General features: G+C 40.3%; 1 protein-coding gene across 18 annotated transcripts in view; it reads left to right on the forward strand.

The window, feature by feature from the left end:
• Nucleotides 1-23,494, forward strand: part of Clip1 (CAP-Gly domain containing linker protein 1) — a 127,478-nt gene that overhangs the window by 64,401 nt on the left and 39,583 nt on the right. For 6 of the 18 annotated variants that reach the window (XM_063225562.1, XM_013144787.3, XM_003462917.5 and 3 more), the window contains 10 exons: nt 1,254-1,358; nt 5,052-5,993; nt 7,768-7,884; nt 10,268-10,325; nt 11,016-11,099; nt 12,289-12,445; nt 14,073-14,238; nt 14,337-14,552; nt 19,903-20,019; nt 22,290-22,396. In XM_063225562.1, coding sequence (XP_063081632.1) covers nt 1,254-1,358; nt 5,052-5,993; nt 7,768-7,884; nt 10,268-10,325; nt 11,016-11,099; nt 12,289-12,445; nt 14,073-14,238; nt 14,337-14,552; nt 19,903-20,019; nt 22,290-22,396 — 2,069 coding nt within the window. Of the gene's footprint in view, nt 1-1,253; nt 1,359-5,051; nt 5,994-7,767; nt 7,885-10,267; nt 10,326-11,015; nt 11,100-12,288; nt 12,446-14,072; nt 14,239-14,336; nt 14,553-16,423; nt 18,692-19,902; nt 20,020-22,289; nt 22,397-23,494 lie in introns of all 18 variants that reach the window. The other 12 variants (XM_063225565.1, XM_013144791.3, XM_063225571.1 and 9 more) reach the window with 8 other exon arrangements.

Consider the following 23,494-nt stretch of genomic DNA (forward strand, 5'->3'; position numbering starts at 1 on the left):
TGTTGGAATGCTGTCTCCTTTTGGCTCCATACACTGATCTGAGTAGGCCGTGAGGGGCCTCTGGTGGAGGACTGGCCATGATGGGATCCTTCCTACCAGCTGTTCTGGTGTGAGTTCGAACTCCTGCCTTGGCACAGCCCCAGTTCCTGCCTTTTTTTACCCCTGAGCTGGTCAGAACCACTTGAGTGCAGTGTGAGAAGAGTCCCTTAGAGTTGGAGTTGTTTTGTTACTCTCTTAGCTTCTTACTTGCTCTTTTCAGGGACAGAAGCTGTGAAAAGTAATCACTGTTGAGTATTTTCTTTGCAGTATTGATTCTACTTATTTTCCTTCCCCTCTGGAGACAAATAATTTTTTTTTTCTTTTTCGTTTTTGCTAGAGACAAATAATTTTTGAAGAATCCCTGCCAGAAGGAAATCAGAGCCTCAGGGCTCCTCTTCTGTTGTATCTGAAAATGTGACTGAGGGCCGTACTTGCTTTGCATCTATTCAGCAGATGCCCCTGCTCTGGTTTGCTTAGCTCTGGTTTCCAGGTTTCCTTATTAAGAAGAATTTTTTGTTTTGTTTTGTTCTGTTTAATTTTGAGACCAGACCTTGCTACGTAGTTCAGCCTATTACCTTGAAGTCGTGGTGATCCTCTTGCCTTAGCCTCCTGAGTGCTGAGGTCACAGATGTGTGCCACCATGTGCAGTCTGTTAATTCTTGACCCTTGTCCATAGCAAGTTGTATACTAGCTGCCTAGACCTGGCCTTAGGGCTCCCTGAACACTTGAAGATGTATGTCACTCACTGTCTTTTCTCCATTTGGTTGACAGTTCTGATGGTTCTGAGATCAATCTACTTTTAAAGTCATGGAGTCAGTTAGTACATATTGATGTCAAGTAGCCACTTGGGGTGGAGGGAAGGAGCTAGTTAGGGGAATATTAACTGTTCTAATTTGTGCTGATAAACCTCACTGAGCAGTATAACATCTTTTTGGCTGCATGCATCTGACACATCATCATGCCTCATGTGTTTTCCACTGTTTTTCTTTCCCAGGAGACTAGCTCATCCCCTGCATACCTTCACCCTTCTGTGCATAGTCTCCATCTTCACCCCTTCTCATCGCAGTTCCATCCTCTTCCTTTCTCCATCACCCTTGTGTCCCTTTCTGGCGGAAGGGATTGGTGGCTCAGCCTGCATGCTGCTACCTCTCCTCTTGTGCTGGCATGTCATGGTGGCACTGTTGTGTTCTCTTCCTCTTCCTTTTTACTAACAGACGCAGACCAAACTGGAGCATGCCCGCATTAAGGAGCTTGAACAGAGCCTGCTCTTTGAAAAGACCAAAGCTGACAAACTCCAGAGGGAGTTAGAAGACACTAGGGTAATGGCTTTCACTATTTCATGAAGCAGCCTCTTGGGTGTGAGTGGTGAACACTGCCTGTGACTTGCCTTGCGGCTGGCCTGAGTGTGCTCACGGTGCTGCTCGGGCGCTTGAGCATAGTGCGGAGGGCAAGCCCCGGTGCTTGGAATCTGCTCTTTTGTCCAAGATGGAGACTCACCACTGCTTAAGCCAGCCTCAAAAGGTGGTAACCTGATGGCTCTATGCACTGTGGATAGCCACAGCTGTGTTTGGACTTGTTTGTATTAATGCCTTGATATTTCTCCAGTTGGCCACAAGCAGTCAATTGTCCTCTTGTTCTCATATTCCTGCTTACTGAATTTCCTAAATTTATGTTGTTTCCTGCCTTTTCAACCCTCAGGCCTCTTGCAGGGAGGAAAGTGAAACATTGGCTCTTTTTTAGTGAGAGTTAAGGATTCAGATTCTAGTTATCTTTTTTTCTTAACAACTGACCTCTCTCCACATCTCCCTCCGATGTGTCACCCAGGAGATTGAAATCTCAGTGGTCAGGAGGGCCCATATGGTGGGAATGGAGTGGCTGCTTACTGTCCCCATCTCACGGTGTTTGGCTCTTGGAGCAAGGGCACCAGGCGTCTTTACTTCGTCTGGGTGTGAAAGAACTGTGAGAGAGCTGTTCTCATGCCACATACTACCCAGAGTGCTTTGAAAGTACTACTCAGTCTTGGCACAATTTTCGGGTGGTATTGTTCCCATTTTTATAGCTGAGGACACTAAGACACAGAGAGGTTAAACAATTTGCTCAAGGTCACACAGGTAATAGGAATAGTAGAGCCAGGTTTCTTGTAGGCCAGGATTTGTATCCTGGCTTCAGAATCTATTCTTAACCACAAGGATGAAGTCTGCTATGGATATAGTTTTGGGCTGAAAGATCTAAGAAATAATAAGTATCACTTATATATGAAGATATGTATTCATATATCCCTTTTAAATCATACATTTGGCTGTATGTGGTCTTTAATATTTTAAAAAAGTACTCTTTATCTGATCAAATTTGGAATCCCAGGTTTTTTTTTTTTTAATTGATTACTATTTGAACTTTCTCGTTGTGAAAAATCATTGATCTAAAAATCTGGACAGCTGGGTAATCGTCTCTCAAATCTGAGTCTATATTTTAAGAGGAAAGTGTTCTTAGCCTCAAAATGAAAGATTCCTGGTACAGTTCTGAGAAGAAAAAGAGAGGGAAAAGTGGTAATTTGGTGCTATTTCTTCATTGCGTGAGAGCCAAGGTCCTGATCTGGGAAATACAATGGATTAAGGAGTGAGGTCCCTTGTGTGAGTAGCCAATAAACTAAGGGAAATATATGTATTTGATACATATATAAAACTTCTGGACTCCTCTCATATTTTAATTTTGTCAACAAAGAACTTCAGTGCTTTCTTTTTGCTCTGATGGGAAAGCATCCACATATAGCAGGGTTTATCCAAGCGTTTCAAATCAAAGCTGTGTCTTTCTGTAATGATGTTTCTTCTGTGATCTCACACTTGATTTGCCACGTGGGAAAATAACCAGTAATCTCAGAGTTTTGCATTACCTACATTCCTTTTGGGAAGCACTTTAGAATTTCTTTAAGCCAGTAAACTGACAGTGTACCTGGCACTGTAGAAGTATGAGCAACAAGAAGAAGTAACTCCTGACTGGGAAATAAAATTAAAAAATAGAAATGCTTGTCCTAATATGAAAATTTTACATAAAAAATAATCATGTTATTGTTTTCACTTTAAAAGTTTAATGGCCACGGATTTAGCTCAGTGGCATAAGTGGCTATCTTGCAAGTGCAAGGTCATGAGTTTGATCCCCAGAATCAAAAAATAAAATAAAATAAAAGTTTAAAAAACCCATTTGTATGTATATATGTATGTATTTATTTATTAATGAGATGAGATCTTGCTAAGTTACTTCAGGCTAGGCTTGAATTTGTACCTCTCCTGCCTCAGATTCCCAGAGTTCAGAGGTTATAGACATGCACCTGGTTTGTTTTCACTTTTTCTTAGTGTTCTTCCAGTTTATTTTGCTGTGTCTGCCTCTGTGGGGTTTATTAAAGTTTTATATCTTATATTTGGAACACAAATTCTGATCCCTCCCCTTTATCTAAAATGGTCTATAACTGAATCATAATCTGATTCACCTATAACCATGGCATAGCAATTTTAGTCAGCTCAACTGCAGTTATTCAGAATCAGGTGCTTTGTTTTCCTCTTTACTTACGACAGTTTATCAGTATTACAAACTCAGTAAGTGGACAGAGGAAATGAAAGAAACTTACCTGTTATTTTCTGTCCCAGTAAAGGCAGTATTGAGAGGAGTCTTTAAGTTTGGAGTTTTGATACTTGACATTTGGGGACTCACTAATAATTTTAAATTACAATACCTATAGTCCCTTCTATTTCCCAGGTTAGTCCAATCGTTGTGCCCAAAGTTACCAATTTCCACACATTCTGTGTACTAAACAGGTGACATTAGGAAATAATTTTCTAAAATTAGATATAGGATAAGAGTTTTTTCTAGCCTTGGGGTGTTTATTTTTTTAAAAATTCCAGAGCTCAGATAGGGTCAAAATGTGTGGGAGTCGTGGGGAACTTGCATTTAGAACTGCATTTCAGATGATTCATGTGCTTGCTAATATGGAGAGCTCTACGCTAGGGGATGAGATGCATACCTCAGATACTGATAGAATTATCAGATCTCCCACAGGGACTTGACTGTGAGACTGTAGTGTATAATTGCAGGTAAGTAATCACTCTCACGTTGTTGCTTTGAAAAAAGATTAATGTATTTTTCATTATTCATTTCAGACCTTTGTACTATAGATGATGCATTATTCGTTGCAACATTTGATAGGTAATTTTAGACCTTTATATCAGTGCTGTCCATAGATGTCTAATGTAGATATATAAATATAATATCCATGTTTTTATATATAATTGATTGCTTGTATTCACATACACTTTTTAGTAAGTTACAGATGAAATTGAATAATTACTTAAATTAGTATTCCCAAAATATTGTTTCACCACATAATCAATATTAAAAATTAAGATATTTTACATTTTTTTTTTGTGAAGTCTTCAAAACCTGATGTGTGTCTTACAGCATCCCTCTCTCACTTGAGTGGAGTTGAATGTTGTATTTTGCCAATGACTGCTTTATTGGACAGCACAGTTCTGTAAATCATCAGGGTCAGATGGAGAAGGATTTATGCAGCCTCAGTGAAGTAGGGTAGAAAAAGCAGGCCAGATGAGGAATGCTCATTTTCTCAGGAAGCAGATGTATTTGAGAACTTTGAAATTTAGTTTCTGCTAAATTAGTTAATGATTTAACCTTCTTAGAGGAAAAAGAAGTAATTTTGAGACACATGAGCTCAATATTCATTTTGCAGCATCTCAGAATGGTAGAAATTTACAAAAGATGATAATTTTGAATTGGAGCCATCAGAATTAGGTTTAAGGTTTTATCACAGTGAGATAAATTAACCTGTAAGCATTTGAAATAGCTTGCCTACTGCCCAAGATGAGATACTTTTTAAAGATCTTCAGGATCAGAGACCATCATTAATGATTTGTTATTTATTAAATGATCTCTTTCTTTCTTCTTTTTTTTTAACTTTCCAATCCCCAGTGTAATGATCTCTCTTTTCTTTGACCTGATGTTAATAGGTGGCTACAGTGTCAGAAAAGTCACGTATAATGGAACTAGAAAAAGACCTAGCATTGAGAGTGCAGGAAGTAACTGAGCTCCGAAGAAGGCTGGAGTCCAATAAGCCTGCTGGAGATGTGGATATGTCACTTTCCCTTTTGCAAGAAATAAGCTCTTTGCAAGAAAAGTTAGAAGTCACCCATACAGACCATCAGAGAGAAATAACTTCTCTGAAGGAGCAATTTGGAGCCCGTGAAGAGACGCATCAGAAGGAGATAAAGGCTCTGCACTCAGCCATGGAGAAGCTTTCTAAAGAAAATGAGTCCTTGAGAAGCAAGCTGGACCATGCCAATAAGGAGAATTCAGATGTGATAGCCCTGTGGAAGTCCAAGCTCCAGACTGCTATTGCGTCTCACCAGCAGGCTATGGAGGAGCTGAAGGTGTCCTTCAAAGGGCTTGAGATGGAGACAGCAGAACAGGCCAAGTTAAAGATGCAAATAGACAAACTGAAAGTAGATTACCAGCAAGAAATAGAAAATTTGCAGAATAAACAAGACTTTGAACGGTCTGCTCATGCTAAAGAGATGGAAGCCTTGAGGGCTAACCTGATGAATGTCATTAAAGAGAAGGAGAACAGCCTGGAAGCCATCAAATCCAAACTGGACAAGGCGGAAGACCAGCACCTGGTAGAAATGGAGGACACCTTAAACAAATTGCAGGAAGCTGAAATAAAGGTAAAGGAGCTAGAGGTACTGCAGGCCAAATGCAATGAACAAACCAAGGTTATTGATAATTTTACATCACAGCTCAAGGCTACTGAAGAAAAGCTTTTGGATCTTGATGTGCTTCGGAAAACCAGTTCCGAAGGTAAATTGGAAATCGAGAAACTTAGACAGCAGCTAGAGGCAGCTGAGAAACAGATTAAAAATTTAGAGATTGAAAAGAATGCTGAAAGTGGCAAGGTTTGTATCATATCAAAGTCCTTCTTTTTTTTTTTTTTGATTATTGTTTTGCATTATGTGTTCCTTTTGAATTGAGGTCATTCATCTTTTGAATGTCTGATTTAATGAGAAGTGGTGCTTCTGTGAGAATATAGTGTCTTCTGAGGGCCTGAAGTATAGTTTCCATCCGAGGAGAGTAGAGAAAATAATGCCCCCCTAAGCACCTGCCTTGCAAGCAGGCGGTTGTGAGTTCGATCCCTGGTAACGACAAAATTGAAAAAGACCAAAAAAAAAAAAAAGAAATGCCCCCCATATAAATTTATTTTGGTTTCTTAGAATCTGATCCCTGGGTCCATTACTTTATGCCTCAGCTATGACAGTAACTCCTGTTGAAGCTTAGTTCCATACTCTGTTTAAAATAGAGAAATCCTCCAGACAATGGTGATAAGGTAAAGGAATGAGTGAGACAGAAAGTTACAAGGCTCTTTCCCACCAAATTACTTCCTTGACTATAGGATTATGTATAAAAACAGTGAATTCTGAGTGCTTCTGGACTGTTGTTAACATGCTATGATAAATAACATTCGCATCAGGAGTACATACAGAGCCTGTTGAATTGCTACTTACATTTTGTGAAAGGCTTTTTTCAGACCATGCTCAGGACACAATCTATTTCTTTTTTTTTTTTTGAGGGTAGACTGAACAAGGGAGCTTTTCATCACACCTAGGAACCACATGAGGTATTTGCCAGCTGCATTTCCTGTTAACTAGACTTTGTCATCCTCACGTTGAAGGATTGTTTGAGGACTTCTTTCCCTGCCTGCCACTAGTTGGGGCACTGATACTTATGCTGAATGTTCTGAGTTTATTTGTTCAGCTGTTCTGCTGGCAAAAAAGCAGTGATTGTGCTGGTTAAATGAGGAGTGGTGATTGAATAAACAGTGAAAAATTGCTCAGTGACTATAGGAGATGATGGGCTGGCTGTAGGAAAATGTTCTCTAATCTCATGTGCTTCTGAAATACCAGTCAAACACAGAAGTTAGTTGGATTTAAACATTGAAATACTTTAAACATATAACAGAGTAGGAAAAAAATAGCAGACTACATGTGCTGGCCATTCCTAGTTAAGGCTTTTATTTTTATTTTTACTTTTTGGTGGTGAAGATTAAACCCAAGGCCTTGTAAGCTGCTGGGCACAGGCTCTCCTAATACACTCCTAGTGTTCAGGTTTTTACAGTTCAGAAAATGGAACTCATTTTGAAAGTAAGCATTAGCACTTTCTGCTTTAGATCATGTTGTTAGTCCAGATTTAAGTATAGTAAAATAATTACTTTGACTTTTTAAAAAATAGCCATTAGATGATCATATCAAGCACGAATTGTCCAGGTATGGTGGCACACATCTGTAATCCCAGCACTCTAACACTTGGGAGGCTAAGGCAAAAGGATCATTGTGAATTCAAGGCCATCCTGGACTACATAGTGAGACCTTGTCTAAAGAGAAAATGAATTATTTGCTGAGTATGGTTGCATATTCCTGTACGTCCAGTACTCAGGCTGAGGCAGCAAAATTGTTGAGCTAAGACCAGTCTGGAATGCCTAGTAAGACCTTGACTCAAAATAACAAATTAAAAAGTCATTGGTTTCTTAAAATTATAAAAATCACTTTTTTATTCCTTTCAGTCTTGTTTTGTTCTGTGTCATAATCTTTTACATTGTTTTATGTTTGTTCATATCATTTTTGTTTGTTTCCTTTTTGTCCATTTACTTCTGTATCATGTACTGCTGTACGTTAGGCTAGTAGCATTACCAAAGAGCTCCAGGGGAAAGAGCTAAAGCTTACTAGCCTGCAGGACAATCTGAGTGAAGTCAGTCAAGTAAAAGAGGCTTTGGAAAAAGAACTTCAGATGTTGGTAAGTACCTGTTGCAAATCTGAATATCAGGGTTTCTAGCCCCTTTCTGTTTAAACAATTCAAATAGCACAGCTATTTCTTGTTTTCAAAGTGTTGGTTAAAATTGACTATATTATTTACTGGCTGATAAATACTGTAAGGAAGAATTGGAGAGATCCAAAATAGCAATAAAAGTAGGTATTACTTTTTCTTTTTTTAAAAGCCTGCCCTTTGCCTCTGGTAAAGTTCTGCTTTGAGACATTTTTGACACTTGCTTTTAGGAACCACAGAGCCCTTCCCAGCAGCGCAAGGCACTGTCTGGTTTCACCCATCTTTGTGATCAGTCACTGCTAAGCTGCGCCGGGCTGTGGCGCCCTCTGTTGGTTAGTGAGGGTGCTGTCTAGTCGGATTCCATCTCAGAAGTTTTCTCAATTTTTTTCTTTCCTAAATTGCCACCTGCACCAAAATCGGAGCTTAATCAAGGCTAATAATCATGAATAGTGGCCAGGTACCCAGGTACCATGGAAGAGGAAAGCTGTTGGCTTATAGAAAAACAAGATAGGAGACAGAGCTGCTAAGGATCACTTGTCTTGGCTCCTCTGTGTAAGGTGTCCCATTTGCCACTTAGTATGCCTCTCTGCCAATCATGGTGGGGAATGAAAGGTACAATCTTTTGTCTTATCCTTGCATATGTGCGTACATGACCAAACCTCCCTCAGGTATTAAAAATCTTATATTATAAATATTATGCATTTCTACTTTTTAATACTTAAAGCTTCAATGTTCAGTGATAGTTGCTATGCACATATGGCTTTATAAATTTAAATGAACTAAAATAAAATAAAAAAATATTGGGGGTTGCGGATTTAGCTCAGTGGCATAAGTGCCTGCCTTGTAAGCAGGCAGTCGTGAGTTTAATCCCTGGTACCGGTAAAAAGGAAAAAGCCAAAAAAAAAAAAAAAAATTAAAGTTCTTCTGTTCCACTTTTTTTTTCTTTCTTCTTTTTTTTTTTTTTTTTTTTTTTTAGGCAGTAATGGAGATTGAATTTAGGGCCTTTGCACTGAGCTATTCCCCCCAACTTTTACTTTGTTTTTTTTTGAGTTAAGGTTTTACTATGCTCTTCAGGCTGGCCTTGAACTCATGTCAATCCTCCTGCCTCAGCCTCCCAACTACTGGGATTACAGATGTGTGCCACCACGCCCAGCCTCTTTCACATTTTGAGAGGTCTTGCTAAGTCATTAAGTTGCCCACACTGGGCTCAAACTTGGCAGTCTTTCTGCCTTGGCCTCCCACAGTGTTGGGAACACAGGTGTGTGCCATCACCCCTGGCACTAGTATGTAGTATTTTAGCTACATTTTGAGGAAAAAGTGGACCTGGGACTCCCCATTTTGTAAGTTGGTGTCCTTTAAACAAAAAGAGTTCCACATTTTTCTGCTGTCCTTCTTAAACTTTCAGTATACCGTGTTTTTTGAGTGAGAGAATCCCTTTGTATGCTCTGTGGAGAACACCTGCCCCTGAAATCTGGGGTAACCAATATGGGTTTTGATGAACTTATGGCTGTGTCAATCTTTTAATAACCCAAATTAGTTGGACATACTCTAAAACTTTTTTGGTGTAGCTAGCTCAAAATTCATCTTGGGACAACCAGAAGAGCCCATCTCAGGACACGGACTACTGTTGTGTTTAGAAAGAGAGACTTTGGGCTGGGGATTTAGCTCAGTGGCATAAGCGCCTGCCTTGCAAGCAGGCAGTCGTGAGTTCGATCCCTGGTACCGATAAAAACGAAAAAGACGGAAAAAAAAAAAAGAAAGGGAGACTTTGAACAGTAGGTGACCAACATCTTTCCATTTTAAAAAGTTGTTGACACAAGCTGAACATGGTGGCACATGTCTGTGATCCCAGCTCTTGGGAGGCTGAGGCAAAAGGATCACTGTGAGTTCGAGGCTAGCCTGAATTATATAGCGAGATCTCATCTTCAAAAAAGAAAAAAAAAGTTGCTGACATAGACCCAGATTCGAGATACTAGATTTAAATCTAATTCAAGTTTCTCAGGTTACTCTCAAAAGCAAAGAGTCAAGAACTCTGTTTATTGTCTTGGGGGAGATTTCTGGGGAGAAAGTCGTTCTTCAAGGGTAAGTGATAGAATGCAGCATATGCACCCAGGTGTATATAGGCACACGTATATATACACATCAGTATGTACACACCATGCACTCACATGCACACATACACAGGTAAGTGCACAAAATACTTGGGTAGTAGTTGATGCAAAATGTTTTCAGTATTTTAGTTTTAATGAAGCAAAACTGGCAACGAATTGTAGATAACATATTTATAATTTATATTGTTTATCCTTAACATTTGAGATCTTTGTGTTCTGAATATCAGCTTCTTTTTCTTTAGAAAGAAAACTTTGCTGTTGTTTCAGAGGAGGCTGTCTCTGTTCAGAGAAGTATGCAAGGTATGTTTGGCAAAAGTTAGCAGCTTGCCCTAGGGAGTGTCGTGTTTTCCTACCAGGGCCCTGGAGTAGCGGCTGCTGTGGTCCAGTCTCATTGTCCAGGAAGTTCTGCAGCGCACATGAATACTGTTTCCTGTGGGCTGCTTAGACTCTCAGACTCCTAGTTAATTCTTTCTTCTTTTGACTTAAAACATATACTGTATTAAAATGTAAGTATTCCTGGGAAAAGTATTATTTAAGCTTTTGTCATTGATAGCTGGATTGAGTTTTTAAAAACAATTTTTTTTTTCAAGACAGAGTCTAGCTATGTAGTTTAGGTGGCCTTGAACTCACTATTTACCCTTGGCTGGCCTTGATCTCACGGTGATCCTTGTGCCTCAGCCTCCCAAGTGCTGGTATTATAGTAATAGCCACCACTCCCACGCTGCTTTATTGAGTTTGAATTGAAAGGAGGAGAGGTATGTGGCAAACAAAGGCTAACCTGGTGCCTGCCTGCTGCAAAGATGTGAGGAGGTGTGGAGAGCCACATGCGTGTTTCCTGATCATACAACAGAGTGGCTCACTGTGGGACTGCTAGCGTTCCTATGTTTTCAGTTCCCACAGTGTATGGCTTGATTGTGTTGTGAGACAGCCAGGATCCAGTCGGCTTATTAAATATGAAGTACATTAAAATTTTAATTTTATCCTAAATAGAAACTGTGAATAAGTTACACGAGAAAGAAAAAGAGTTTGATCAACTGTCTTCTGAGTTGGAGAAGTTGAGAGAAAATTTAGCAGGTAAGGAGCTGTCTTTGGTGACTAACAATTAAATTTACTGGTTTTCCTGTGGTTTGAGATACTGTCTTACATTATAACAACATACTTACCATTCATGTATAACTTCTTCATTCATTATAGTGATAGAATATGGTGAAATACTCATTTGAGATCTGAGATCAGCGAGTCTCTTTGATCTGTTTTCAGTGTTCAAAAACACTAGAATCCACCATATCTTACCACATCCACACTGGCCTTGATCCACAGCAAGGGCTGCTTTCCTGTGAGCATCTGTAACAGCACAGCCAGTTCTCCCTGCCACTGCACCTGCCTCTTCCGGCACTTCTCAACACAGCGGCCAGAGTGATCTTTTAACAGGATGTCTCACCATGTCATTTTTCTGCTCCAGCTAGGTGGTTGTCTCCCCTCTCAGTAAAAGCTTTGGGTTTGCCCCACCAGGCCCTGTTATGGCTGGGATTTCATCCCAGACTACCCTCCCCCTGGGCATTTTGCTCTTTGGCCTTCTTGCTGGTAGGAGACTCGTTAGGTATGTTCCTGCCTCAGTGTCTTGTACTTGCCTTTCCCTGCTCTGCCTTCAAATTTTTGCTTAAATAACACCATCTCAAAGGGGCCTCATCTAGGATTTTAATCACCCCCATTCCTTCCCAGCTCCCTTTCTCTTTCAGTTTTCCCTCTCTCAGCACTTACTTCTACCTACTACATTATTATCTTCTTCTTTTATTTTCTTTTTATATTTTTGGTTTTTGGAGGTTTTTACTGTGCAGTTCAGACTATGTAACCCAGAGTGGCCTCAAACTCAATGAGAGTCTGGATTTACAGGCATGTGCTGCCACACCTGTAATTACTCTTTTCTTTTTTCTTAACTAGAATGTATTTATTTTCTTTTTTCTTTTCTTTCTTTCTTTTTTTTTTTTTGGTCTTTTTTTGAGATAGAGTCTCTCAATGCAGTTAAGGCTGGTCTCAAGCTTGCTTTGTAGCTTAGGCTGGTCTCGAACTTGCAATGATCCTTCTGCCTCAGCCTCCCTTAGTACTGGGATTACAGACATGCACCACTACACCTGGCTTAGAATATGTGATTTTTAAGGGGACAGGCATTGCTATATGCAAGCAATCCTAGAGCAAAAATGTGTTCTGTACATTTTTCTTACTCTTAACACAGCAATGCCATTATTTTCCTGTATATATTCAGATATGGAGGTAAAATTTAGAGAGAGAGATGAAAGAGAAGAGTACTTGCTAAAGGCAAAGGAAAAATTGGAAAATGACATTGCCGACATAATGAAGATGTCAGGAGATAATTCTTCTCAGCTAACAAAAATGAACGATGAATTACGTCTGAAAGAAAGGTATGCGCGAAGAGAATCAGTGTAAGAGTGTCTACTTTGCATTTGGTTCTGCAGCAAGGTCTGGCTGGGGAAGGAAACAGACAAAAAGCTGAGGGGTAAAGTTTCCTATCCCTGTTTGGTTTTGTATCTCTGTGCATGTATGCACGAGCATGCATGCATTGGGAATCAAACCTAGGGCCTTACACATGGTAGACAGGTGGTCTACCGCAGTATAGCGGTCCTCTGTTCCTTTCTAATATACAGTGTGTCCTTAAATCAACTATGTAATGTTTTGAAATGATATTATCTATCTCATTTGTCAGCAAGGGTAGATTTAAATAATACAGTGGCATTTATATGCCTCATGGTGACTTATAAAGAACAGACAGTCATTTACCTTTTACAAACAATTTAATGTATTTTTGACTTGCTACAGTGTGATGAGGGCTTTCTGTTTGACATGCCCTGTGCCTGTAGCTTACATATTTTCTAATTCTCATATTAATCTGTGAGGCAAGTACTGTATAGCATAGTTTCCATTGTAAAGCAAAAGAAATTGAGGTTTGCTGGAACTGAGGAACATGTCTGAGATTTTGGATTTGAGCCCTCTGATCCCAGAGCTCTTGATGCCCTTAACTATGTTGTACTTCCTTGATGCTAAAGCTTTTTTTTTTTCTCCTTTTTTTTTTATCGGTACCTGGGATTGAACCCATGACCACACGCTTGCAAGGCAGGCGCTTATGCTGCTTAGCTAAATCCCCAGCCCAATGCTAAAGCTTTTTTATTTTAGTATTTGTTCTTGTCTTTATTCTGAGGTTCTTTGATTCTTTATTCTGTTGGCTTTCATTTTTTTCATGGCTGCCATGAAAAATGTTTGTCTTATAAGGCAAAATATTTTAGAACTCATTAGAATTCTATTTCTCATTAGAATTCTATTTCTTAGACTGTCAGCACTTGTTACATTTACATTCAGCAGCACACAGTCCAAAGAGGATGAGTGGCTGTTGAGCAGGCCAGCGTGGCTGCTTCAGGCAGGCTTGCTGTGGTCAGGTGCAGCCACACAGATGTGTGTGTGCAGGGCCTCCAAGGAGCGCTAGTCAGCTGCCGTCCTGTGTAGCAAACCAGAGCGGCCCTGGACATTCCCTTCTGCACTTACTGATTCATCCAGTGTCCCATCCTAGGTTAAGGTCCTATGTTTTCTGTACATCTTTGTTCAGCTACAGGATTCTCTTTAAGAACTTCAGGTATTGATTATAAATTTTGTATTTTCTTTTCTCAAGAAGCATTTGAATGAGTTTTTGGTAATTTTAATCTGCTTAAAACGTATTTTCTTTCCTTGAACTTGCTGTGTGATCCAGGCTGGCCTTGAACTTGTGATCTTTCTACCTTGGCTTCCCCAGTTTGGAACTCAGATTTTCTTTAATATGCTTATTGGTCACTCATTCTTTAAAAGTAACCTATTAACATAAATCTTCACAATTATAGTATTTGTTATTCCAAACAATTTAGTATGTGTTATTTGCCTATTTTACTTGTTATTGATTATTCAAATTTTATAATAGTGTAACTGTCACTAATGTTTTTCTTATAATTCTTAAATTTAAAACACTCTTATGAGAAATCTGATACCTTCTATTGAAACTTGCAGATGTGTAGAAGAATTACAGTTACAGCTTACAAAGGCTAATGAAAATGCAAATACTCTACAGAAAAGCATTGGAGAGATAACTCTTAAAGCTGAGCAGAGCCAGCAGGAAATAGCCAGAAAGCACGAGGAAGAAAAGAAAGCACTGGAGGAAAAATTATTGGACCTGGTAAGGGGAGAATAAATGGGACTTGTTCCCTGGCAAGGAAGGAAGAGAGAGTACATAGATTGCCAGGTGACTGACTTCTTCCCTTGGTGTTTCTGCAGGAAAAGGAGATGGAAACGAGCCACAACCAGTATGAGGATCTGAAAGCCAGATATGAAAAAGCCAGTTCTGAGACAAAAACAAAGCATGAAGAAATCTTGCAGAACCTGCGCAAGATGCTGTTGGACACAGGGGAGAGGCTGAAAGCTGTCCAAGAGGAGAACAGAGGCTTGACGCAGGAGGTGGAGGAACTGCGGATACAGGCTGACAAAGCCAAAGTATGTGCTTGGCAGAGCCCTGTAGCTGTGCTGCGGCTTGCCCAAGTTCAGCATCAAGGCTTCAGGGTGCTTAGGAAGCAGCAGCAGATGGGATGTGTTGTGTAGCCTTCTCGTGCACTAGCCTTTCCCTCCACAACAGGGTGATGAATTTCATTTCCTGTGGCTTCAAGTGTTTTGTACCAGCTGCTCTTCCTTCTTGGTGCCAGTGATGGCTACAGGGCTTCCCTGAGTGTCCTGTGTAGCCATCACCACCCCTTACGCTGCTTGTGCCTGGCTATCACAAAGCCTCCTAGTTGCCTAAGCTCTTATCTGCCTACTTGTAGTAGACTCTGGTGTGGGAAAGCATGTTCCTCTAATCTTGGACTGAGCTGTGCCACCTTGCCACTAGGGTTAGGAGAGACAAGCCGCAGGATACCCAGAGGCTGCAGCCATGACCACAAAGGAGTCAGGGTGTGGAGGAAGCTCACTGGATGAACAGAGCTCTTATAGAAAGCACTAGAAGTGAGAACACAGGCTTTTCTGTGTTCCTGGGGTGGCTCTGTGAGCTTACTGACCAGGAAGCCAAGTTCAAGGGCAGTGAGGAGGACATGTCCAGTTAGTGAAGAGAGTATCACTTCGTACATTGAACTTCAGCTTACAGCGTCAGGGTTGTATCTGTATCCCAGTGTAGTATTTGGCTGTATTAACTCAGTGAAATTCAACTGTCCTACTACTATTTAACTTTTAATTGCTCAAAGAAAAATAAATACCTATCTTTGTTTTTAAAATGTTAGAGAAATATATATTTAGGAGTTTAGTACAAAGAAATTATAAAGAACTTGAAACCAATCCAGTAAAAAAGTCACTGATAGCCAATTCGTAGAGTGCTTGCCTAACATATATGAGAAGCTGGGTTTAATACCCAGCACCACAAAAATCAAACCAGTCAAAATAACAGCTTCCTGTTAATTAAGTGAAACATGACGTAATATATTTCAAATGTAGCCCATTGTGCTGGTACATGCCTATAATCCCAGCACTTAGGGAGGCTGAGGCAGAAGGGTTACCACAAGTTTGAGGCCAACGTGGACTACATAGTAAGACCATGTCTCAAAAACAGCAACAGTTTACTGAACAAGGAAATAAATCCTTTTTGTGGTGCTTTTTTTTTCCTTTTTGGTACCGGGGCATTGTACTCACAACCTAGCCCTTGGCTGGCAGGTGCTTAAGCTGCTGAGCTAAATCCTCAGTCCAAATAAATAAATCCTTTTATGTATCTTTTCTATACTAGAAATAATTGGATAATGGAATGGCAGTAGAGAATTTTACACTCTTGTTTTCTTTTCTTTTTCTTTCTTTTTTTTTTTTTTTTTTGTTTGTCTTTTTCTTTTTATCAGTATCGGAGATTGAACTCACGACCACACACTTGCAAGGCAGGCGCTTATGCTGCTGAGCTAAATCCCCAGCTCGAGAATTTTACACTCTTATGTTAAAATCAAATTACTGAGATTTTTGGTTTTGACATGGAGTCTTACTGTGTAGCCCAGGCTGGCCTCAAACCCTCCCACTTCAGCCTCCTGAGCAGCTGATCCTACAGGCTGGCACTACCATGTTGCTCTTCTCTTCTGGGGAGCTCCAGGAATAAACTCATGTTCTGTTCAGAGGTGCAGCAGGCCAGTGGATGTCTTAATACTTTGCAGAGCCTACCTTGTTGTGGGCTGTGTTTCTCTAGTCTCCCCTTGGTATCATATGAAGTTTCTATGACATTTTTCTTCTATAAAGTTTATTGTAGAAAATTTTAAACTTTTAGGCTACATTAAGTTATTTGGGCTTGCATTTGTGTGCTTGATTTCATTTTTGTTTCCATTCTTCTCATCTTTTTGTTTCTGTAGTCGCTAACTTATTTGTTAACATCAGCCAAAAAAGAAATTGAACTAATTTCAGAAGAGCTGAGGGGTCTGAAATCAGAGAAGCAGCTTCTCGCACAGGAGGGAAATACTTTAAAGGTAGAAAAAGGTTCGCTTTTAACAAAGCTTGTAGAAGTGGAGGCCAAAGTAACTTTACTTCAGCAAGACCAGCAGAAACTACGGTCAGTAAACAAAACTCTTAATTTAGAGAAGGAGAAAGTCTTAGAAGAGAAGGAAGCTGCTGAAAAGCTTTGCCGGCAGGAACAGCTTGATAAAGAAGCTTTGGCTGCAGAGAAAGCAAAATTGCTTAAAGAAATCCACATTGCCCAGGAAGAGCTCTTAAAGATACATATGGGTAACAGTTCTTTGCAAGCTTCCACGGCAAGCATGCAGGTACTCATGGATGAGCTCCGGCTCTGCAGAGATACCCTGGCAGCCGAAGCTGAGAAGACTCGGGCAGAAAAAGGCCACCTAGAGGATCAGGTTAAGAAGCTTGCTGCTGAAAACCTCATCCTGGTGAAAGACAAGGATGATGTCATTCAGAAGCTTCAGAGTGCTTATGAAGAACTTGCCAAGGATCAGAGGGCCTTGGTTCAGGAGCTTGAGGCACTCACAGCTGAAAAGGAGGCAGCGGCCGAGAAGCAATCAGGCCTCGATAGCGCATGCCGGGCCCTAACAGCAGAACGAGAAAGCCTTCTCCAGAGCAACAGAGACTTGCAATTTGAGAAGGACTCGCTGCATCAGGGTCAGGAAAAACTGAGTGCCAGTCTGGAGGCTACCCTGCAGGTGAAGCAGCTGCTCAGCACAGAAGCCGGGGTGCTGCGCACACAGCTAGACTGTGCCAGCAAAGCACTGAGGAAAGCCGAGCTGGAGACCAGACAGCTGCAGACTGCCAACACGAGCCTCACACAGCTCCTGGAAGAGATCAAGGCCAGCCAGGCCATCACAGACTCAGAGTGCGTTCAGCTCCTCCATGAGAAGGAGACCTGGGCTGCCTCTGAGAGGAGGCTCCTGGCTGAGAAAGAGGAACTTGTGAGTGAAAATAGGATCATTACAGAAAAACTTAATAAGCAATCACAAGAGGCCACCCATCGTGAAATAAGCCTGAATGACAAGATCACACAACTAACTTCTGAGAAGGAGGCAGCTTCTCAGAAAATTACTCAGCTTAAAAAACAGCAAGAGACTCTCTTCAATGAAAAGTCAGTACTGGAAATACAAAATGGAGATTTACTTTCAGAGAGAGAAAATTCCATCAAAGCCATAGGAGAACTTAAGAGAAAATATGACCAAGAGGCTGCAAACAGAAGAATAATTGTGCATGAGAAGATGAAACTACTTGGTGATGTTGATGCTCTTAAGAAGGAGATTCAGGAGAAGGAAAAGGAAAACCAAGAGCTAATAGCCAGCAAGTATGACCTTTCTTTGATGCTGAAAGAGGCACAAGATGCCAAAAGGAATCTTGAAAAAGAACACACCACTGTGATGCAAGTGAAGGAAAACTTGAATGCTGAGCTAAAGACTTGTTGCTGTGAAAAGAGCATTTTGCTGAGGGATGGCTTGAATCTGAAAGAAGAGTGTCAGAAATTAACTGAGGAGCTCCATGAAATGCAGCAGTCCTTAGTCCTAGAAAAAGAAGCCAGGGCAAAGGAAAAAGAGTCATCCTTGTATGAAAACAATAAACTCCATGGGAGATTGGTGCTCCTAGAGCAGGAGGTAGAGGGGTTAAGAGTATGTACCGAGCAGCTCCAGTCTGAGAAGTTTGTACTAATCCAAGAAAAGACCAAGTCTGAGCAAAAGGTGGTGGAGATTATTAAGGAAAAGGAACTCTTGAGTGCAGAAACGGCTCAACTTGCCGCCAAGATAGAGACCATGAAAAGTGATTTTGCTGCCATGTCCAAGTCCAAGTTGGAACTGCAGGAACTGCACACTTACCTCAGCAAGATCCTAGATGATCTCCAGCTGAAGCATGAGGTGACTGTGGCTGAGAGAGCCGAGCTCATGCAAGAAAACAAGAACCTCCTGGCTGAGAAGAGAGAAATGATGCTGAGAAGGGATGAGCTCTTGAAGGAGAAAGAAAAGCTGGAAGAAAGTTATTTCATCCTCCAGAAAGAGATTAGCCAGCTGGCCAAAACCAACAGCCACATTTCAGCCAACCTTCTAGAATCTCAAAGTGAAAACCGTACTTTGAGGAAAGACAAGAGCAAACTTACCCATAAAATTAGAGAGCTTGAGACTCTTCATTCATTCACGGTAAAGTGAGCGGTTCCAGTATTGGGCACCTGGATTATTTACTAACCCTGTGCACTAATGTTAGTGGCATATATGATTTTTTTTTCATTGCACTTACAAAAATCCATTCCACTAGATAAGTATAGTTTTTGTCTCATTCCAGCTAGGGCATTCTTTACTAAATGTCTAATTGCAGTAATTTCTTTCTACTTGGAAAGCATTGCAAACTGTGAATAAAAAGGATTTATTATTAGTTGAGAGAAGTTGGAGAAACCTTGTGAGCAAGTTAACTGTGGTTCTCAAAGGCTTAACAGCAACAGTAGAATTGAGATATATTATCTGCTGTTTGGCTTTTAAATATCTGATTGGGTCTATCTGTTTGGAATTGGACTCTCCATGGCTAACAGTAGGATACGTCTAATACAAAATTCCCATAAATTTTATTAGAGCAAATGAAATTGTAATCAAGTACCTAAGATGATTTTATTTTTTATGATTATTTTTGGTACTTAGCAGCTAAGAATTCGTCTCCATATGCAAATGTCTTTTTTATTCACAATCATGATTATATTCATTACCCAGTTTCCCTTAGGCTTTTCCATTAAATGTGTCTCATGAAACATTTCAGTTTTATTTTACAATTTCCCAAACAATTTTAATTTTTATGTGAAGAATTCCCAGTGTAAGTGATGTCAAAAGCTTCAGATTTGTAATAGCAAAAGTAGTATGTTAAACTGCCACAGTGTAAATGTGATTAAGTGCAATCCAGCTACCTCAGGGTGTTATTCTTTTTATTTTTGTACTGAGGATTGAACTCAGGACCTCACACTTTCCAAGCAGGCGCTTATGCTGCTGAGCTAAATCCCCAGCCCAGAGTGTTATTCTTTATCCACACAGAGTGTTGTCTCTCCAGTGTAAGTCGGAGTGTAAGAGCATAGTTGTCAGTGTAACTCGGAACTGTCATTGGAATATTTGGGTTTAGAGGGCTCTGAAAAGATGAAAGTTATGTGATGGTTAACTTACTGGCCAAATAAGGGTCTGTGACTGTGTCAGGGACAGATCCTTCCTGTCTTGTTTGTTGCCTTCAGCAACGGGCTGGTGGCTGTCTCACTTCTGTGTGCCTCTCTCAGCCAAGGCACATAGGCTAAGGGCTGCCCAAGCAGCACAGCCTGAGCTTAGCCTTGGTGTCAAGCAGGCCTCACTCCCTCCTCACTGTGTTTTCTTGTATTTAGGCGTCTCAGACTGCAGAAGATGCCATGCAGATAGTGGAACAGATGACCAAAGAGAAGACCGAAACTCTCGCCTCCTTGGAGGACACGAAGCAAACAAACGCAAAACTGCAAAATGAAGTAATTAGATTTAAACGACTTTTTGTACAGAGAACAGCTTATCAGCGATGTTATGGAATGTTTGGTCACTAACTTAAGATTGTGTATTTTTTAGTGTGGCCTTGTGCAGTTTTGGTCTATGTTAGTAGAATTGCACTTATACAAGAGCCGTATGTTAAATAAAGTATGTTACTTTGTTACTTGTTTAGCAGAATCTAGCAGAATCAGTTTTATTTTTTGAGAAAGGGTCTTCTTATGTAGTTCACGCTGGCCTTGAACTTGCAGTGATCCTCCTCAAATGCTTCTCAAATGCCAAGATTAGAGGTGTGTGCCACACTGGCACAGAACCAATTTTTGTCACTTGATGGGGAAACAGTGTTGCTGTCCAAGGCACTGGCAAGAGGCCAATGTGGATATAGTGAAGGCTCTGGCAAGAGACTGTAGAGATGGAGTTCCCTTCTTCTTATATCCTGCATTTTACGAACTTTTCTCAACTCTGTTCCAGCTTGGAGCTGCTAAATTATATTCTCCAGCTTGATGTAGGCCTTTGCTCAGGGTAGTTTGGTATGAATTAACCAGTTCTGTAGCTGGGACAAATTTATGACACCAAAATATTTTCATTTAGTTCCGAAGTGGCATTTTTCCTCCTTGTACCCATTGTTTCCCTGATCACACCCTCCCACCTCATGCCAACCTTTATTTCTTTGGAAAGCTGTTACTTGAACCCCCTGCAGACTGATTCGCTGGAGTTAGTGTGTAAAATTCTGTCACTTCAGATTCTTTGTAAAGATAGATGAGGTTAAAGAAAAAAAAAAAAAAAAAAGATAGATGAGGTTTTTAGGAAGTAAAGCAAGGGAGGGAATGGCCAAATGGATAGTACAAGGCTAGAGATGGTGATCTCCAAAGATGTGGACATTTTGAGGTAATTGTAGGGTAAACAAACAAAACTTGTGAAACTGACAAGCTAAAAATATAAAAGCAGTACAGAAATCACAGATGATAAGTACAGTTAGAAGCTAGAGTAAATGGCAACGTTATAAGGAACATCTTTTAACCTTTGGGGATAGAAACCAGGGAACGTGTGTCCTCTGATAATATATCCCTTTGGTGTGTGTGTTCATTGTAGCCAAAATACAAGACCAGATGAACCTATCTTGGGCCCATTTCAGTATTTGGTTTTCTTCTGTAAATCTGAAATAATAGCAGGGCATTAAAAGGAGGATGATGGAATTTTTTTTTTTTTTTTTTTTGTCTTTTTCCTTTTTATCGGTACCGGAGATCGAAATCATGACTGCCTGCTTGCAAGGCAGGCGCTTATGCCGCCAAGCTAAATCCCCAGCCCCGAGGGTCATAGAATTTAGCGACACTTTCTGGAATTCTTGGCTGAGGTTGTGTGACAAGATAAAGGAAGAAAACTCCCTTTTCTACCTATGGGAGACAAAGACTCAAGGTTCAGAGAGTCATCCTAGCCAGGAGCAGGTCCTGTATCCTGAATGACTATATGAACCCCACATTCTTGTTGGGGACCCCTGCTAAAAGTCTGGCCATCTCTGGAGCCTGTGAGCATCCATCCCAGTTGCATACCTTGTTTCCCACAAGGGGTTCAAGCCCTAACCTAATGGATACCTTCACGCTCACTGCAAAACTTCTTCCTCTTTTGGTTAAAGTTTCAGTGGGTGGGGGCTGGGGATATACTCAGTGGCATAGTGCCACAGGCAAGTGCAGGGTCATGAGTTTAATTCCTGGTACCAAAATACCAAAGCAAAACAAAACAAAAAATGTTCAGATGGGTGGCTTAAAATTTTCCCAGTCTACAAATGTTTTGATTGAAATAAATATTTTTTGTAACAAGGACTGTGTAAATTTGGTACTGACATTGGAAAGTTTCCTACACTGCTGATCTATGGGGACAGAAAGGAGTTTCATTTTATGAAAAAGAATAATCCCTGCTGTGGCACTGTAACTCTTGCTTTTAAAGGATGGATCATATATGAGTAGCAAGCTCACTGATAAATAATAATTGTGTACAAGATGAAAAAAAAATTTAAATTTATGCAGCAAATTAGTTTGACATTTTGACCAAGTATGAAGGAAATTTACGAAACATAAGGAGTGTTTGTGATTTATAATACATCTGTCATTTGTAATTTCTTCAGCCAACAGACTCTTATTTTAGCAGGTGATTCATTTTATCTACTTTTTAAATACATATTTTGGTGAATAATTTGTCTCTCTAACCATGCCACCGGAAAATGAAATTGTTTCATGAATTTTTCCTTTTGGTCTTTAAGTTGGACACACTCAAAGAGAACAACTTGAAAAATATGGAAGAGCTGAACAAATCCAAAGAACTTCTGACCGTAGAGAATCAAAAAATGGAAGAATTCAGGAAAGAAATGTAAGTTTATCTCCTTTGAGTGATGAAACTTTTATATTGCAAAAGTGAAAGTAGTTATTTTAAAAATAATTTGAAAAGTACAATAAAGCAGAAACCCCACAAAGTTACCCTTCTGTACCCTAAACACTATTGCCACCCCTAGAAGCATCTCAACCACCATTAAGAAGGAACTACAGGTAGATAAAAGGGTGGCAGGGACTATGTGCTGACTGGCACCAGTGGGAATGTGTGTCCTCCCACCAGATATAATTCAGCTGGATAGGTGCACATTTGGGATCCATTGTGACTTTGCAAAGCTTTGAAGATACAAATAGAATCAGAAGTTTAATGTAATGTGTTTATCTGATAGCCAGTCTATAAACAGTCAGAACCAGGGCTGGGGATGTAGCTCAATGGCACAGTGCCTGCCTGGCAAGCATGAGGTCACGAATTTTGATTCCTGGTACCAAAAACAACCATCACAACCACCACAAAGCAGAACTATCAGACCTTTTTAAAAATCCCTCAAAACTTTTCTGTAGGAGAAGAAACCAAAACAGCATGTCACTTTCAGGACTTGTAAATATTTTCCTCTTAAGAGTACTGAGATCTGGCATGGAAGGTAAATACCGGGATATTTTGAGACTCTCTAGGGTTTACCCACCAGTCTGCTGCTCAGTTCAGACACATTGTTCATGTTTCTTTTTTCAATACCAGTTTAGCCCTCTCCTTTAAGAGACCTGTAGCGGGGCTGGGGATTTAGCTCAGCAGCATAAGCACCTGCCTTGCAAGCAGGCGGTCATGAGTTCAATCCCTGGTACCGATTAAAAAAAAACAAGAAACAAAGAGAGCTGTAGTGGTATTGTAATTGTCAGAAGTTGGAAGTTACCTTGCTTTTTGAGGGGGGCAGATAATATCTTACTATGTAATGCAGACTGCTCTTGAACTTGTGTATATAGCCCAAACTGGCCTCAAATTTATGGCAGTCCTCCTGCCTCAGCCTCCCAATTGTTGGGATTACAGGCATGCACCACCATGCTCAGTATTTGAGAGACATTTTAAGGGATGGTTACAGTGTAAATTTCATTTGGTCTTGTATTCAGTAACTTCACCGTGTCA

This window comes from Cavia porcellus, unplaced genomic scaffold (assembly GCF_034190915.1).
Source record: "Cavia porcellus strain 051 isolate PalLab524CR breed Dunkin Hartley unplaced genomic scaffold, mCavPor4.1 scaffold_16, whole genome shotgun sequence".
NCBI classification, from domain to species: domain Eukaryota; kingdom Metazoa; phylum Chordata; class Mammalia; order Rodentia; family Caviidae; genus Cavia; species Cavia porcellus.